This window comes from Schistocerca cancellata, chromosome 5, assembly GCF_023864275.1.
Source record: "Schistocerca cancellata isolate TAMUIC-IGC-003103 chromosome 5, iqSchCanc2.1, whole genome shotgun sequence".
NCBI classification, from domain to species: domain Eukaryota; kingdom Metazoa; phylum Arthropoda; class Insecta; order Orthoptera; family Acrididae; genus Schistocerca; species Schistocerca cancellata.
Window position 1 is genome coordinate 651,303,518 of NC_064630.1, and position 19,547 is coordinate 651,323,064.

Sequence of the window (19,547 nt, forward strand, 5' to 3'; positions counted from 1 at the left end):
ACGCGACTGGAACAGGAAAGGGAGGTAATGACAGTGGCACGTAAAGTGCCACACACCGTTGGGTGGCTTGCGGAGTGTAAATGTAGATGTAGATGAACCCAGTGAACGTGGTGAAGTGACGTAAGAAAGGCGCGACATCTCGTCGCGGGCAGGCTCATTAGTTTGCGAGCGGATCGCGCTCCCGCGCTCCCCCGCGCCCAGGGCCGCAGTTTGTCAGAGAAGCCCCTATGGCGCGGCGCGCACACGGGCCTCGGCCGTGACACAGTTGCGCCGCCGGCCGCTATATAGCGCCACGCACGCTCCGCCGCCTCTGTCTGCAGACATGAGCCGCGGCGCCAACTTCCTCCTGCTGCTCTCGCTGGCCGCCTCCGCCGCGGGCACAGCCAACGCCGCCGCCGCCACCGCTGCCTTCCCACCTGTTGGCGACCTCCCACGCTACCAGGTGCGACATCTCTTGTCCAGTTTCTTACGACCTTAAAATCATCTCAGAAAGGTTAGGAAATAGGCGTTCTATAGTGTTCTTTCACTTATTATCGTACTCCTTCTCTCGTGATAATTAAAGTACCAATATTCCTGCAGTTAATCATATGTATAACTGGTATTTATGAGACACATGGATTCTAATCTTTATATCTGATGATGATGTAGACCAGGGGTCTTCAAACTTATTAGTCCGTGGGCCACATTGACTCCGCCACGAAGTCATAAGGGCCAGGATCTACCTAGTGGGATTAAAGCACCCTAGCACTCCACGATCACTATAATGTAAGGCTAAAGGAAAGATGAAATCGCAAAAATCTAATGTTGTGGGACTAGCTAGCACTGAAACGAACTACGATTTTTATTTAATTACATAATTTTGATTGGTGGACGTACCTGTTGGAAATTCTGGCGTATTTTATTCTGGCGAATTTCACCGACAAAAAAGTATGTCTCTGCACATTCTTCACGAAAGCGTCCTGCAAAGTTAACGAAATCTCAAAATCATTGTTAGCAACACTATTACTGCAAGACGTAACAGAGGTAGAGTGTGTCAACCCATTGTTATTTCAAGCGGCGCAACAATTAGTTATGTAGTCTTGTAGCAAGTAGCAGAGCCAATGTCGCGCTGTATTGGTCGCGATAGGCTTACTATGAAAATGCGGTCAAGCATTCTGACATAAAATTAATATAATTTGCAGAATTAAAAACTGTCAGCCGGCCGGGGTGCCCGAGCCGTTCTAGGCCCTACAGTCAGAACCGCTACGGTCACAGGTTCGAATCCTGCCTCGGGCATGGATGTGTGTGATGTCCTTAGATTAGTTAGGATTTAAGTAGTTCTAAGTTCTAGGGGACTGATGACCTTAGAAGTTAAGTCCCATAGTGCTCAGAGCCATTTGAACCATTTTGAAAACAGTCTTTGATCACAAAAAATTTTTCTATTGTTTTATGATCAGTTCGCCCAATATGATGGTCATTATGTATGCTCATCTCGCTAAACTAGTACGTAAAACATAAAAAAATCTTATTCTTATTCTTCTTGGTTCTCTCTACAGTCCTTGAAGAACCTTGGCCATCTGTATCCCGTGCCTCATTCTTCTCTGTTCATCGCCTTCCTTCTCCAATTTCTTATTCCCATCGCCTTTAGTTCTTCTTCCATATCGTCCAGCCACCTTTTCCTGGGTCTACTTCTTCTCCTTCTCCTGTCAGGTTTTCCCATGAAAACTTTCGTGACACTTCGAGTTTTTGATATTCTCTGTATATGTCCTGCCCATCTTATTCTTCCGTGCTTAATTTTAACAACAATATCCATCTGTCCAAAAAGTGTTTGTAGTTTTACATTTGTCCTTACTCTCCAGCCATCTTCCTCTCTCACTGCTCCAAAAATCCTTCTCAGTATCTTTCTTTCCCATCTCAATAATCAGTTCTCCTCCTTTAATGTCAATACCCAACCTTCTGATACATATATTACTATAGGTCTTAATACGGTCGTGCATATTTTAATTTTTGTATCCCTACTAACATTCTTGGAATTAAATACACTCTGCAAGACAAAATAGCAACGCTTTCCACTCACTATCCTTTCTTAAATTACTACTACTACTTTATTGTCCTCTGTTATTACAGACCCTAAATATTTAAATGTTTTCACTCTTTCACATTCTTTCCCATTCATTACTATTGAATTCTTTTATCCGTTTATATTGGGCTCCCCCATCACCATATACTTTGTTTTGTTTATGTTTACTTCTAAACCTACTTCTCTTGCTGCTTCCTCTAATGTATGGTAGTTCCCCTTTAGTGCCCTTGCATTCGTTGCCATTAATGGTACGTCAACCGCATATGCAACCACTTGAACTTGCCGATTAAGTATTGTTCCTTCTTCTAGTCAACTTTTATTCAGAGTGTAAACGATAACTGGGCAACGGCCTTGCCGCAGCGGTGACACAGGTTACCATCAGATCACCGAAATTAAGCGCTGTCGGGCTTGTCTATCACTTGGATTGGTGACCATCCAGGACTGCCAAGTGCTGCTGGCAAGCAGGATGTACTCAGCCCTTGTGAGGCCAATTGAGGAGCTACTTCACTGAGAAGTGCGGCTCCGAGCACGAAATCTGATTAAGACCAACGGAGCGACGTGCTGACCACATGTTCTTTCATATTCGCATCCAGTGACGCCTATCTGTTGAGGATGACACGGCGGTCGGGCGGTACCGTTAGGCCTTCCGGGGCCAGTTGGGACGGAGTTAATTTTAGTTTAGTAAACGGCAGCTACTTACACTGTACCACAATGTGTAGGGGAAATCGAAACGGACAAGATAGGAAATGACCTTAAATTGGCCTGCAAAAGGCACCTAAGCTACAGAGCAGGTGCACGGATTTGCAGCATGCTCTCGCTCTCTTAGGCCGTCGGTTAGGCGGCTGTTTCGTTGATATTATTAGTCTAAAGTTTGCCGTGAGTGTAATGAAAAGAAAAAGACTTTCGTAAACGTAGCGCAGAAAATAATTACTTTTACAATTACATGCAAACTTAACCATTACAGACAAAGTAGTTTCTTAGTAATAGTTCCGTTGTTAATTTTATGCTGTTAAAATTCACAACATTTTGAGGTAAAACTTTCACAAAAATCACTTTTACATTTTGTAAGTGCAAGAACAACGGTTTTTTTCCCCTAAGGATCTGTTGTACACCCTCTGCAATTCTTAATCTATGTAAACAATGTTTGCTCATGATTCTGTCGTTTACCGTTTAGTAAAGTAATCAGATCAAAACGAACACCAAAAGGATTTGATCGAAATGGTGCGAAAAGTGCCAGTTGATCCTAAACAAAAAAAGTACGAGGGCCTCCATATAAGTACTAAGAAAGTTGCGTAGAATTTCGATTAAATGATAAATCATAAAAAAAACTTTAGAGATAGAAGATTCAACAAAATATTTAGCGATTACAGTTCTGAACAACTTAAATTGGAACCATTACACAGTTACTGTGGTTGGGAAGGCGAACCAAACATTACGTTTATTGACGGAATACTTAAAAGATGCGCCAGACCTACTGAAGCGAGTGCCCACACTACACTTGTTCGTTCTCGTCTGGAGTATTGCAGCATGGTGCGGAATTCTTACCATATAGGATTGACGGAGCATATCGAAAAAGTTCAGTGAAGGGCAGCTCGTCTTGTATTATTGGGAAATAGGAGTAAGTCATGCATTGATAAGCGAGTTGAAACAATTTCTTATTTGCTGCGAGACCTTTTCGCGAAATGGCAATCGTCAACTTCTTCTTCCGAGCGACAAAATATTTTTTGACATCCAGCTCTACAGGCAGAAATGTCCATTGTAATAAAGTAAGAGAAATCAACGTTCGCACGGTAAGATTCAAGTACCCATTTCTTTCACGTGTTTTTCGAGAGTGGAATCATGTAGATGTATATATAGATAAAGTCAGGAGTTAGTGATCCACAATGATCAACACAGCTATTGTTTCAATATGTAAAACTTAAGTAAATCCACAGTTTGTGATTTAATTGCGTTGTTGTGGAGTACTGGTCAACATCTCCTGTTTTTGTGGACTTGTAAAGTGTATTAATGTGTGTGCAAGTGATTGGAACGCAGAGTCCTCGGATGGGATTGTGGAGCGGTTAGCTAGCTGAAGGGGGTCTAATGAAATAGAAGGGCGTGGGGGACAGGGGGGTTTACTGAAAGTAAATAAAAAGTATTTTCTACTGTGTAAATTTGAAGTGTTTTGATTTTGAAACGCTATGCAGTTTTGAAATGTTACTCCAGTTTCCCTTAGTGAAGGCTTTAGCGGAAGTTCCAAGGAACTAATTGGAGATGATGTACTTGCTGTCAGTGGTGTACGTTTGTTAGTCTAAAGACCCACTAGGGGGATATTTTTGAATGTATCTAAACTGATACACGAATAGTGAATATGTAAGCCATGTCTTGGGGGTCAGAGTGCGAATGGTGACCTTCGCTGAAACTGTTTCAGAAAATTAATACTTCAGAGAATTGTTCAGAGTCCATCGATAAACGTTTCTTTGTTGATCAGTGCTTTAATATGGCACATGCATGCCACATATCGCTAGGAGCGCGCGGATCCAGCTCAGGCGTGAGTAATGCTTCGCGCTTCGTCGCACCACAGAGCACAAAGTGAAGAGATGTTTGACTGGCTCATAATCACTGCCCTCTGTCTTTATACATTACTGTGGAGATAAAATCAATATTCGAGTTGAAACTACTTTACTTAACTTCTGGACAGGATGATGAGCACTTGATGAGAAGGACATAAAGCCCCTGCACCTTCCACATAGTCTTTATTTTCATACACTTTCATCATTCTCATAACCACCATTAATAGAAACCGTATACTGCGCAAGGTTCCCAGTTCAGTCTGTTCAATTTTTATGGCCAATGAACCTATCTTCCAACATTCGCTATACTCGCCACCTCTTTTTTCTTGTCCCTCCTCAACGCATATTCTCAAACTGGCTACTTTTCATATGCCAACTGTTAAGAGAACCTGATCGAGACGTGTCTCTTGTCGTACATCACTGTAATTTAACCGATACATATGACTCATTCGCCGCATTTGTATGGTATTCGTTCGAAGAAAATAGTGAATCACGAGTAAACAGAAACAATCTTTGCTGCGAAGCATTTTTAGGCTTGTCTGTAGACAGAACAAAATGCTTCAAATGGCTCTGAGCACTATGGGACTTAACTTCTAAGGTTATAAGTCCCCTAGAACTTAGAACTACTTAAACCTAACTAACCTAAGGACATCACACACATCCACGCCCGAGGCAGGATTCGAACCTGCGGCCGTAGCGGCCGCGCGGTTCCAGACTGTAGCGCCTTTAACCGCTTGGCCACCACGGCCGGCGTAGACAGAACAACGTGTTCGGTTACGAAGGTGCAGGGTTCGCGATATCCCGATATCGCTAAGCCCAATAAGTGAGAGTTACAGCTTCAAGATGAACATGGGCTTTGCTGTGATGTTGCCTTCATCTTTTTGCATCTCAATGGAGCACGAAAGGCAATCTTCTGCAAGCTTCTGCCTTTTAGTGAAAGTGTCCATTTCGCTACAATTATAATGTGAAAGTTTTATCAGAACAAGAGGTATTTAGTGTCTGTCATTAGCATTTGCTTCAGGCTGCTGGCAGTGTCGTTGGGTTTTATCCGTCAGATATAAAAAAAAAACAGTCTTTTCTGACTAGTTTTACTATTCTTCATTTCTAAGAAGTTCTTTCCACCTATAAAAATGATAAATCCCCTTGCATCGTCTTTATCCTCTTTGATCATCATTCAGAGTTTGTGGAACCCACAAAAATGTTCTCTCCTGAATGGAAAGAAATTTTCACTTGTATGACTTTCGTAGGTTGAAGGAACAGCTACAATACGTTCTGACAAGTAAAAACAGGAAAACCCCAAGTGATTCATTCTAACACAAATTTTAGGTACATTCGTATTTCAACTGACACTTGACGCAAATTACAGTTCACATTCTTTCTTCATGCTGTCAAATAGACGTTCAGTCGTCATTTTCAGAACCGTACAATCGCGACGCTCATGCGCAGTCGGAAACGCACTTGTTCGTTGCAGGTTCAAAAAAATGGTTCAAATGGCTCTGAGCACTATGGGACTTAACATCTATGGTCATCAGTCCCCTAGAACTTAGAACTACTTAAACCTAACTAACCTAAGGACATCACACAACACCCAGCCATCAAGAGGCAGAGAAAATCCCTGACCCCGCCGGGAATCGAACCCGGGAACCCGGGTGTGGGAAGTCGTTGCAGGTCTTTGTGCTGGTGGAGGAGGAGGAGGTTAGTCTTTAAGAAGCCCGTTGAGATGTGCTTGTATCCTGTAACGGAGTAACATGTAATTAAGTTACTTATCGTCTTGCAAAACTTACTTGTAAGACGAAGTCACATACATGCTGCCCTCAAATGCAGTTCATCCGTCCAACAGACTGGTATAGCAGGGTAAATTTTAAATTCAGGAATCCAGCAGACCAGTAAGCACGAAATATGAGAAGAGAACCATTGTGAATGTTATAATGCAGCCTGGCAAAAGGGAATAGTAGAAGTTATGTAAAGTATTTCTTCTGTATGTTGAAATTTCTGTTACTGTTACTTGCAGTTATCGCTTTTGGAAATTAAAACCTGTAAACCTTGTATTTCTGTTACAGCCTGCTGAGAATTCGTCGATCGACGAGATTTATGACGACGTATCGCAAGGTCAGGACAACGACGATGATGACATACCATTCCCGGAAATACAGGTTAGTACTGAAGCAAATTCTGCTGTTCCGTGCACGCTGAACGTAAATATCACAAGGCAACACCGGAAACACTATGACTACTTCCATTCTTAAATATTCCGTAGTATCTACCACTTTTTATCCTAATTTAATATAGGAATCTGGCGTCGCTTCAAGTGTTTTTCATTTAACTCTTGGCAATAAAGCTCATGTGATGAGCGGAATTTCCCCTCAGGAAACTAGGCTGCTGATAAATCTCTCCTTCTCGGTTGTCTTCCCATTCCAGTGACAGATATTTAGAATTGGATGCTACTTTACATCAACATTGCCACCTGCTTCTTTCCACAACACTTCCGCCTTTAATTTTATAATATCGAGAAAGACATACTTCTTTTCCATCTTCTGCTTTCTATCCTTCATTTCCGCGAATCGTGGGTAAATTAATGCGCGTTCGTCAATAAATACAAGCAAGGTGGAAAATAAACATCTTTCTTAAGAGGTTTTAGGTGTGGAACCCAAAACGCAATGTGTTATTACTACTTATATATAGTAGTATTAGAGAGTGTTGTACTTTCTTTTCTGAAAAGTGTCATCTAAGAAACGTTTTCGGACTTTCATGCCACTACTCAAACTTTATTTTCCATGTCAGTTTTTACACTGGGGTTGGACTGAGTCGCGCCTGTAAGAGTTCTTCGAATACAAAAAACAGCCTTCCTCTTAAACGAGCCCTCATGAGTGGAAACAAGTAGTCGCCTGGGGCATCTGTAAATATACACTCCTGGAAATTGAAATAAGAAGACCCTGAATTCATTGTTCCAGGAAGGGGAAACTTTATTGACACATTCCTGGGGTCAGATACATCACATGATCACACTGACAGAACCACAGGCACATAGACACAGGCAACAGAGCATGCACAATGTCGGCACTAGTACAGTGTATATCCACCTTTCGCAGCAATGCAGGCTGCTATTCTCCCATGGAGACGATCGTAGAGATGCTGGATGTAGTCCTGTGGAACGGCTTGCCATGCCATTTCCACCTGGCGCCTCAGTTGGACCAGCGTTCGTGCTGGACGTGCAGACCGCGTGAGACGACGCTTCATCCAGTCCCAAACATGCTCAATGGGGGACAGATCCGGAGATCTTGCAGGCCAGGGTAGTTGACTTACACCTTCTAGAGCACGTTGGGTGGCACGGGATACATGCGGACGTGCATTGTCCTGTTGGAACAGCAAGTTCCCTTGCCGGTCTAGGAATGGTAGAACGATGGGTTCGATGACGGTTTGGATGTACCGTGCACTATTCAGTGTCCCCTCGACGATCACCAGTGGTGTACGGCCAGTGTAGGAGATCGCTCCCCACACCATGATGCCGGGTGTTGGCCCTGTGTGCCTCGGTCGTATGCAGTCCTGATTGTGGCGCTCACCTGCACGGCGCCAAACACGCATACGACCATCATTGGCACCAAGGCAGAAGCGAATCTCATCGCTGAAGACGACACGTCTCCATTCGTCCCTCCATTCACGCCTGTCGCGACACCACTGGAGGCGGGCTGCACGATGTTGGGGCGTGAGCGGAAGACGGCCTAACGGTGTGCGGGACCGTAGCCCAGCTTCATGGAGACGGTTGCGAATGGTCCTCGCCGATACCCCAGGAGCAACAGTGTCCCTAATTTGCTGGGAAGCGGCGGTGCGGTCCCCTACGGCACTGCGTAGGATCCTACGGTCTTGGCGTGCATCCGTGCGTCGCTGCGGTCCGGTCCCAGGTCGACGGGCACGTGCACCTTCCGCCGACCACTGGCGACAACATCGATGTACTGTGGAGACCTCACGCCCCACGTGTTGAGCAATTCGGCGGTACGTCCACCCGGCCTCCCGCATGCCCACTATACGCCCTCGCTCAAAGTCCGTCAACTGCACATACGGTTCACGTCCACGCTGTCGCGGCATGCTACCAGTGTTAAAGACTGCGATGGAGCTCCGTATGCCACGGCAAACTGGCTGACACTGACGGAGGCGGTGCACAAATGCTGCGCAGCTAGCGCCATTCGACGGCCAACACCGCGGTTCCTGGTGTGTCCGCTGTGCCGTGCGTGTGATCATTGCTTGTACAGCCCTCTCGCAGTGTCCGAAGCAAGTATGGTGGGTCTGACACACCGGTGTCAATGTGTTCTTTTTTCCATTTCCAGGAGTGTAGAATCATAGGAATAATGTTTAAGAATTTAACTGCTTGTGATAGGTAAATGGTTAATCCAGATGTCAATTATTGCACAGGTATGTTGTCGTGATGAAGGAATGTACTGTTTGCCTAGATATTTTGCGACAGTATTATATGCATAAGGAAATGAGGTGGATATTATTTGTCGTAGGGCTTCTCAATGAGTTGTTTATGTGTCGACCACCACTCGATTCAACGTTTCCATCACGACAAGAAAATAGAAAATAAAAGGAAAGAGAGAAAAAGAAATAACAAAATTTTCTCGAAACGCTAGAAGTTTCTGACCGCGACATATTTACACTCGCCGTCAGACACCTAATTTCTGTCTTGCAACTTGGTTGGAACAGGATTTGCCACAGGTCTGCACTTTTCATCGTCGTACGATACAACTTGCTGCATCCTGCTCTGCCGTCTTCTGGTACCCACAACCAAAATAAAAGCTAACTAAACTCCGTCCGAACAGGCCTTGGAAGTCCCAATGGCACCGACCGGCCGCCGTTTCATCCTCAAGGCGTCACTGGATGCGGATATGTAGGGGCATGTGGCCAGCACACTGCTCTCTCGGCCGGAAACCGGAGCCGCTACTTTTCAATCAAGTAGCTCCTCAGTTTGCCTCAAAAGGGCTGAGTGCACACTCCTTGCCAACAGCGCTCGGCAGACCGGATGGTCGCCCATCCAAGTGCTAGCCCAGCCCGACAGCGCTTGACTTCGGTGATCTGACGGGAACCGGTGTTATCACTGCGGCAAGGCTGTTGGCACTACCTAAAGAAGGTTCCCTTTAAATTTGCTGTTGTGCAACGGCATGAATTTAAGTTGCAAAACGAGGCGAATATTCCTCTCATAACGACACACGAAATTCGAGACCCTCTTTTCCCCTCTAAATCTCTCTTAACCATCTGCAAACGATAGGGCGATATTCTCCTAGCACTGTAGACATTATATCGAAGCACTGATTTACTGTCAATACTTGTCAACATTTGCAACGTGAACTATCCGTCACTATTGTTCTTTCATTGCGGCGTTTGTTAGAGCTAATCAGGAAAACTGTAAGAAGAAACTGATCTCAAATACGCTGCCTGACAAAAAAGTGAAGCACCTAGAAGACATGGTAGGACGTAAGTGTGACGTCGTACACGTACACACCTGCGGCAGGTATGTAAAGAATTGGAGTTGCATTTCTCTGTGACAGGTAGAACGACCAACAGAATGCATTAGTGGTGTTCGTGTTTATTGTTGTTATCAAGCCCCGTAGGGCACCTGACGGGGCTTGAAAAGCGCTCATTGTGGGTCTCCAGTAGGCCGGATGTTCGAATCGTGCAATATCCAGATTTGTGGGGCATCCGGATGTGACAGTGGCCCGATGCTGGAGTACACGAGAACGTAAATGCAGGAATACTCGTCGTCAACGTTTCGGTCGACCTCGTCTGACTCCCACGAGGGAGGACCGCCGTGTTGTGCGCCAAACACATCGGAGCCCCTTCACATCTGCGCCTACCATAGAGAACAAACGATGGACTTCCTGTAACGTTTGGTCGGAGACTAGCAGCAGCGGGACTAACGAATTACCGTCCCGTGCGTAGCCTGCCGTTAACACAACACAAACGGCTGCGTTTGGAGTGCTGATGTGCCTGGAGGCATGGACGAATAGCGTCGCATTGTGTTCAGCGATGAATCGCGGTTCTGCACTGTGTATTTCGGATAACCATGGTCGGCGAGTACGACGGCGACCTGGAGAGAGATCCCGTTCTTCCGATGTTTTTTGAGAGCCACAGCAGTGTCACTCCCGGCCTCACGATGTGGGGAACCATCGGGTATGACTTCAAGTCACGGCTGTTAGTAATTGGCAGAACTCCGATGGTATGTCACCGAAATCCTGCGTCCTCGTGTATTACCTCTCATGCGACAGTATAGTGATACCCTTTTTCAACAAGACAACGCTCGTCCACACATGGCACGTATCTCTACGAACAGTCTGCATGATGTTGCGGTACTTGCGAGGCCAGCTAGATCCCCAAATCTGTCCCCTATTCAACACGCGCGGGACCAGCTCGGACATCAACTCCGTCCCACTGTCAGTATCTAGAATATCAAGAACCAGTTACTACAGTTGTGGACCAGACGAGGAGAGGATACGACAGCTTTACGACCTCCTTTCCAGTCAAATCAGTGCGTGCTTCCAGGCCAAAGGGGGTGCAACATCGTACTGACAAATGGGCTCACAGCGTCAAGTTATTTGAAAATATGACTCGATTTTGCAATCAATCAAATAGCATCACATGCCGTCTCAACCCGTCAAGTTTCATTTCGTTTCCTCCTCCTGGACTCTTAGCTTCTTTTGTCAGACATTGTATTTTCTGTGACAAGCACCGCGCAGTTTCGAACTATCTAGATAAAGGCATCAAGAAAACCACGAAAATTTCGGGTAACGTGTATTTATTTATTCAACAGTTTTGAACGTGACTATTACTCAGCTACCGTATACTACAGACAGTTTCAACATAGGATTATACAGCCAACCGGTTGCTCAGGTACAGTGTCTTCTTCAGAGTGACATTGTGCCACATCGTAAATTTACGTTGCTAAAAAGCACTGATCAGAATTTAGAGCAGCTGTTCTCAAGTCAGCAGTGAAGTAAAACGTTCTACCCTTTGCCCCGTGTGCTCAACTGGAAACATCATACATTAGCAAACTTTCATTCTGATGAAGGCACCCGTAGCAGGCGTCAAAACCTAGGTCAGTGTACCTATCACTTATGTTCAACCGGTTGGCTGTCTAACACTATGCTGCCACGGCTTAACTTTACATCAGTTTAAGGGAATAATACGTCCGCGGCTCGTGGTCTCGCTCCCCGCGCCCAGGGTTCGATTCCCAGTGGGGACGGGAATTTTCTCTGCCTCGAGATGACTGGCAAGTCGCCGTAGTGGTGTTAAAGAACTTGCGGAGCGGCGGCCGAACCGCCCCGCGAGGGGTCTCCCGGCCACCAATGCCACACGCTCATTATTATTAAGGAATAATATTATACACACATCGAAAAAAGTTTTGCATCACATCAGAACTCCTGAAGACAGACGTTGACTGTGGATATTGTATCACAGACACAGTCCCTTTGACTGTTCAGAGCTGTCACTAAACCCGCCCAAAAATGTAAACAATCATGCATGAGCAGCGCCTATTAGACGGAGTGGGACCGACAGCCGATCATCAGTTCCAGTCATTCCACCAGGAACGAGGTACACAGCTCTTGTTGTCTGCAGTTCAACCATGCCTAGACGATCAATACCGCGGTTTGATTGCGTCCGCATTGTTACTTTGTGCCAGGAAGGGCTTTCAACAAGGGAAGTGTCCAGTCGTCTCGGAGTGAACCAAAGCGATATTGTTCGGACATGGAGGAGATACAGAGAGACAGGAACTGTCGATGACATGCATCGCTCAGGACGCCCCAGGGGCTACTACGCCAGTGGATGACCGCTACCTACGGATTATGGTTCGGAGGAACCCTGACAGCAACGCCACCATGTTGAATAATGCTTCTCGTGTAGCCATAGGACGTTGTGTTACGACTCAAACTATGCGCAATAGGCTCTATCATGCACAACCTCACTCCCGACGTCCATCTTCGCAACCACGACACCAAGCAGTACGTTACAGATGGGCCCAACAACATGCCGAATGGACCGCTCAGGATTGGCATCACGTTCTCTTCACCGTTGAGTGTCGCATATTCCTTCAACCAGACAACTGTCGGAGACGTATTTGGAGTCAACCCGGTCAGGGTGAACGCCTTAGACACACTGTCCAGCGAGTTCAGCAAGGTGGAGGTTCCCTGCTGTTTTGGGGTGGCATTATGTGGGGTCGACGTACGCCGCTAGTGGTCATGGAAGGCGCCGTAACGGCTGTACGATACGTGAATGCCATCCTTTGACCGATAGTGCAACCATATCGGCAGCATATTGGTGAGGCATTCGTCTCCATGGACGACAATTCGCGCCCCAATCGTGCACATCTTGTGAATGACTTCTTTCAGGATAACATCTCTCGGCTAGAGTGGCCAGCATGTTCTCCAGACATGAACCCTATCGAACATGCCTGGCATAGATTGAAAAGGACTGTTTGCGGCCTACGTGACACAGCAACTACTCTGAGGGATCTACGCCGAATCGCCTTTGAGGAGTGGGGCAATCTGGACCAACAGTGGCTTGATGAAGTTGTGAATAGTATGCTACGACGAATACAGGCATGCATCAAAGCAAGAGGACGTGTTACTGGGTATTAGAGGTACCGGTGTGTACAGCAATCTGGAACACCACCTCTGAAGGTCTCGCTGTATGGTGTTACAACATGCAATATGTGGTTTTCGTGAGCAATAAAAAGAGCGGAAATGATGTTTATGTTGATCTCTATTCCAATTTTCTGTACAGGTTCCGGAACTCTCGGAAGCGAGGTGATGCAAAACTGTTTTTGATGTATGTATATTTGACCGCTAGGGACCTTCTTAAAATTGTTCTAATGTTAAGCCTTGACTAGAAGACGGTCACTTAACCGAAACTTAGCTTCTGGTGATCTATGACGTCATTCTTTAAAGGATTTTATTTCTTGTACACAATTGACGGGTGAACGGATATAATCATCCACAGAATTTGAAAACGGCCGAAAGCCATCGAAAAACTTTACGTTTCTAAGCTGTAATTGATATTTAAGAACAAAGCCCTATAACTTAAACTGTCCTTAAAAATTTGAAATTTCTCCAGAAAGTCGGATCTAAAGCCCTTGTCTTCCCTAAGAAAAATAACTGTGTCTTCCAATTTAATAGGAGTGTGTGCACATTGTATGAGATGCTCAAATTGACACAGCAGCTGTGTTGGGTTTCCCGCGCTACTTCGAGGTGTTATTTTTCTAAAAGACGAAATTTGACATTATCCCACTTTAATGTGCATCGTAGTTATGTTTACCTTTTGCAAAGGTAAATATGTTTTTTTTATTTTATTTTTGTTATATTGCTATTTCTGTTATGTTATTTTAATGTAATTTTATTAGCATGTCAAGTGTCTTTTGGATGGTTGGCGCGGATTCTTATGTGAGTTCCACCTGGGCGTTAAGTTTGGAGCTGTCTTGTCCCTTCTGTCCTATTTGTTGTCCGTGTGTATGATGCACGTCTACTGTAGATTTTACATGGACGATTATTACTGTTTACTAGGCCACATTGGCTATGCCATGGCATTTATATAGAACATTTTATTGTTGTCTAAGTCTTATGACTTCCTTTCTCTTTTCACACAATAAGTAACACGTAAGTTTATTTTATATTTCCACTGGATTAAATTTTGATGTTTCTTTTTGCTGCACTTATGAATTCCATGTAACGGTTGAATTATATCCATTTTTAGGTGCTATTACTTCTTCTGAGGAAGACAGGTTTATATCTCTCGAAATCTAGGCAAAGGTCAGAATAAACGTTTGATGTGCAACTGGTTTGCTGTATGATTCCCTTTGTATCCATTGTCTTTGTTGGTATGTGTTCAGGAAGAATTGTCTTTCTTGATACAAAACGGACCGTGTGTTGTGTTCTTCTGTTACTTTCCTAATAGTGCAGAACAACTTTTTCATACGTCGTTGAACGCAACTGAAACATGTATCAGGTGCTACATATAATGTGATCAAAGGCATGGACGTTCGTATAACAATTGGAGAGCGTCCAAGTAAAATAACAATTGACAATTGTTCCACCCAAAAGGGATAGTAACATTCCAGCACGATTACTGAAATCATTGGGAAAAGTGGCAACCAAACGAGTATTCAAGTTAGTGAGTGGCATCTATGACACTGGAAACATACCACCGGACATCCGAAAGAAACTGTTAACACAATCCCGAAGATATCAGGTAAATGCGAGAACTATCGCACAATCAGCTTAGCGTCTCCTACACACAAACTAGTGACCAGAATAATATACAAAAGAACTGAGTGAAAAACAGAATCTGCTTAGGTGACTATCAGTTTGGCTTTAGGAAAGATGAAGATACCAGAGAGGCATTTCTGGCGCTACGCTTGTTAATGACAGCAAGATACAATAACGGAAAAAAATGGAACACCTCAAGGATAGGGACATTTTACTGACAAGTCAATTGACAGGTACTTCATCATCGTAGGAGTATCTGATAACCAAATGATAATTCATACCAAATGAAGCATGCATGTGGCAGTAAAGGGTAGCCAAACAGTCGCATTGATACACAACGTATCCCCTCTGGCGGCAACTCAGACGTGTATCCCCGCATGCAAACTATCTCATAAAAGTGACGAATGGCATCCCGCGACAGTTTGTCCCATGCATCTCGCGCATTTTGTTATGATTCGGCATTACTTCTTGCAGGCCCTCGAGACGGAATAAGTTCCCATAGGGGTAGAATTGGCGAAAAATCTAGTGAGGCCAGAACAACTGTTGTACACCGCAAACAGCATGTCGCGTCGCAGCAACTGTATGTGTGGACGTATATTGTCGTGCTGAGAGCCACATCATCTTCCTGTCGAAGAAATAGCAGTAGCACGTGGATAGCAACCTGTGAAATGTAACAGGCACTGGTTACTTTGCCCTGCAGAAGCACAATATGTGACCGCGAGTTGTAAGTGATTGTCCTCTCACACAATGAGAGACCTAAGAGTCGCAGGCGAATGCACTCTTTGAACAGGCCGCTCATCAAGTCTACGCCGTACATGTGTGCATCCATCACTCGCCCACGGGCAGAACGTACTGTCATCTCTGAAAACAACAAAGTGTCATTCCAATCTTTCACGACACCATGCTAGCCATGCTTGGCCGTGTCATGGTATTTCAGTATTTCACAATACTGATTAATGCAAAATTAGTGTTGAACATTGTAAAGTGAAGCAAGATATTTGAAATCCTCAGAAAAAGAGCTGTAACCTGTAGGGAATGACGAGCAACGTGGTCTACAACATGTGCAAGAACCAAACGTGAACACTGAGAATAGAATACCAAGAACGAAGAACTCGGATTAAAAAAAGACGTAAGAAAGGGATGCAGAGACTGTTCAACCTATATACTGAGAAACAGTGAAGAAAATAAAATAAAGTATGATTAAATTAAAAGCGGAAGGATACCAATGATAAAATTAGCTAATTACTGTACATTCCTGTACTCTGTGAAAGTGAAGAAGAATACCAGAGCAAATTGATTCAAGTGAATGAATGACTCAACGTAGAACATAGATTGATAGCAAATTAAAAAAAAAAAAAAAAAAAGACGGAACTACTGAGGACAAGCTTAAATAAGATTAACGACAAACTTAATATCACTGTTGAGGATTATATAGTACACGAGGTGAAGGGATTAACGCACCTCGTAAGCAGAATAACACATGGTGGACTACGCATGGAGGACATAAGAAGTAGACTAGCACAAGAAAAAGACAGCATTTCTCGCAAAAGAAGCCTACTAGTGTCGAACAAAGGCCTTCATTTGTGATAGAAACTTCCGCAGATGTACGTATAGAGCGTAGTATTTTATGGAAGTGGATCATGGACTGTTGGAAAACAGTAAACGGTGACAATAGAAGTGTTTGAGGGACAGTGTTACTGAAAGACAATGGAAATAGAATGGACTGATAAGAAATAAAGATGTTCTCCGTAGATTCGATGAGGAAAAGAATACATGGAGAACACTCATTAGGACAAGAGATAGAACAAGAGAGAGGATGATCCTACATTTCTTAAGACATCGGGGAATAATTTGCATGGTAGTAGAGGGGGCTGTAAAGTGCAGTAATTGTAGAGGACGTCAGAGAGTGGAATATACACAAGACATAATTGAGTATGTTGTAAGTAAGAGCTGCTGTAAGACGAGATTAAAGATTATCATAACAGAGGAAATCATGGCGCAAATGTCAGAAGGATTCAGACCCGACGGCCGCGGTGGTCTAGCGGTTCTAGGCGCTCAGTCCGGAGCCGCGCGACTGCTGCGGTCGCAGGTTCGAATCCTGCCTCGGGCATGGATGTGTGTGATGTCCTTAGGTTAGTTAGGTTTAAGTAGTTCTAAGTTCTAGGGGACTGATGACCATAGATGTTAAGTCCCATAGTGCTCAGAGCCATTTGAACCATTTGATTCAGACCCCTCCCCCTTCCCTGCCTTGCCACCTTCCCCAAAAAGCAGTATTCCTGGACGACCCATACTCACACCTGTTTTTTGTGTTGCAGAACGGTTATTCCGAAAACAAGTGGTCATTTACGCAGTGGCTATTGTACTTACACTTGTTTTTTTGTGTTGCAGACCGATTACTCCGAAAACAAGCTGTCATTTACGCAAAGGTTCTTGTACTCACACCTGTTTTTTGTATTGCAGAACGATTATTCCGAAAATAAGTGGTCATTTACGCAATGGTTCTTGAGCATCGTGGGGCCATTTGGATTCTGGACCTCACCTGGGGGTACGGACGATGTTGACCTCAAGCCGCCAGAACGCTGCGAACCGTGCTGTAAGTTATTTTCACACACGCAATAGTTACACTTTCAGTTCCAGGTCTAGGTGCCGCATTTGCTGTTACAAGCTCTGCATCGTCAAAGAAGAGCATCTAAACTCTGACTCCGAAATTATTCTGGTGCATTCGCTTACTTTAGAAATATACTCGGTCAGAGATAGCCATGGTATCGAAATAGCACAATCTTTTTCCTCTTGCACGTAGCAATGTAGCATCTATTAACGACACACCACTCACAATACACCACTCAAATTACTCGTGGTCAATTTATTGTAGCCTCTCTTCACGACTTACTTCCAATAAAATCGACAAAAGCTCTAAATAACGAATTTACTGCAGTAATGCTCAGTGCAAGTGAAAGTAATCCCTACATACACAATTTCTAAAATATATACTCGCCAAGGTAAATTAAAGTCTCGCCTCTCACGTGTACCCACAGAAGATACTGTCGTCGACACTGGTTTCCACACCTGGGAAATAACAAAAGTAAGAAATTTATGTTCCGTTGGTCATTATGAGTAGCCAAAGTGACACAACACTGAATGAAGGAAATACACACACACATAGTTCCAAATAATGAATTTATTTTCGATCCACGTTGATTTCCAAAATGGATATGTCGGATGTAGTGCAGATAACTTCTGTTTAAAGTCTGATTACCCCAAGAACAAACAAGTCCCTCCTCCCAGCGGTGTTTGATGCTTTAACAATTTTGCTCTGTAGAAAGAGAATGGCACTATCACTGCAAAGTTTCTCTTGATACGAAAAGTGTGAGAAGGAGACTGCGAGAAGTGAAATGCTTCCCGAAGTTATCACAGAGATACTATATTATTTTCAGGTCAGAAGACCAAGCTGGTCAGTTCATTCATAGAAATGTTCGTTGTTACAAATATTTATGATCAACACAAATCTGTCATTTTGCAGATCAAAGTCATTGTGAGTGGAATGACATGTTATAGATAAAATGAGTAGTTTGTAAGGAATGTTGAACGGCACTGTTGTAACAGACTGGGAGACTATACCAAAGGCGATTGAAGATTTCTTAGCTAAGAAATGAACACTCTGGTAATAAACTACGAGAAAATGTGCAGTTCGGAAGTACTGCCAGAGAATAAGAGAAAACATTTCGGCTCAAGGAAAGAGGAGAAAGCCCTGGGAACGGCGAGACAACAAGAGAAACAAAAACAAGAGCAGAGATGGTGGAAGCAAAAGTTGCAGTTATTCAAGGAACGTTAGCTGAAGAGAACGATGCCTAGTAGTTATCACACTGTACAAATTGTTATTGTCCGCAAGAAATGGAATATGGGAAGTGTTAAGAACTACAAGACAGTTAGTCTTTTGTCGGTGGCATACGAGATTTCTACAAAAATACATACTAATCGTCTTGAAAAAAAATTAGACTTCAGTTAGCGAAAAATGGGTATATAGCAATTGACTGTCTACATTCACGAGAAAACTTGTGATGGCAGCACTTGAGAGCCAATCGATAGATTACATCTTCATCTTTTTCTTAACAAGAAGGATGAAGCTTCTATTTAATTACATCAAGAGAGAAAAGTTCAGAACTGTGGAAAAAGTCAGGCAAGGTGCATCCATTTCACCAAAACTATTTTCTGCAGTTAAAAGACGTCCTCAGATCATTAAACTTGGGTGAAACAGGAATACACGTAAATGAACCTTATATGGACCCACTATTATCTGCTGATGACATTGTTTTGCTTGCTTCGGATTCAGAAGAACTTCAGCAAAGGATGGAGAAACTGTAAAGCGCAAGTATAATGGTAGGCCCGAATGTTGAATACAGTAACAACAGAAATATGTATAATAAGTATGCTCATAGGAAAACTGGAAGATCTGATGATGAAATTAAGCAGTTGCCAATTTTTATACTGAGGTCAACTAAAAACAATGGAGTGTAAATGGCGTTGTCTTCATTTGGGAAACTAAATGCTGTATTCAGAAGTAAATTTCTATTGAGCGATGAAAGGAAGGTCTATAAACAGTGCATATTGTCCTTACTAACTTACGGATGTGAATCATGAACATTGAAAACACAAACAGTTTAGAACTGAAGGTCGCGCAACGAGCAATGG

At 43.8% G+C, this 19,547-nt stretch overlaps 1 protein-coding gene and 1 pseudogene across 1 annotated transcript in view; one reads left to right on the top strand and one right to left on the bottom strand.

The window, feature by feature from the left end:
* Positions 1 to 231: 231 nt before the first annotated feature.
* The window catches only part of LOC126188194 (trypsin-1-like), a 48,035-nt gene continuing 28,719 nt past the window's right edge, over positions 232 to 19,547 (top strand). The window contains exons 1-3 of the mRNA XM_049929736.1: positions 232 to 442; positions 6,672 to 6,764; positions 17,319 to 17,451. Of these exons, the coding sequence (XP_049785693.1) occupies positions 323 to 442; positions 6,672 to 6,764; positions 17,319 to 17,451 (346 nt within the window). The 5' untranslated portion in view covers positions 232 to 322. The remainder of the gene's footprint in view (positions 443 to 6,671; positions 6,765 to 17,318; positions 17,452 to 19,547) is intronic.
* On the bottom strand, positions 9,602 to 9,719 carry LOC126189782 (5S ribosomal RNA; annotated as a pseudogene).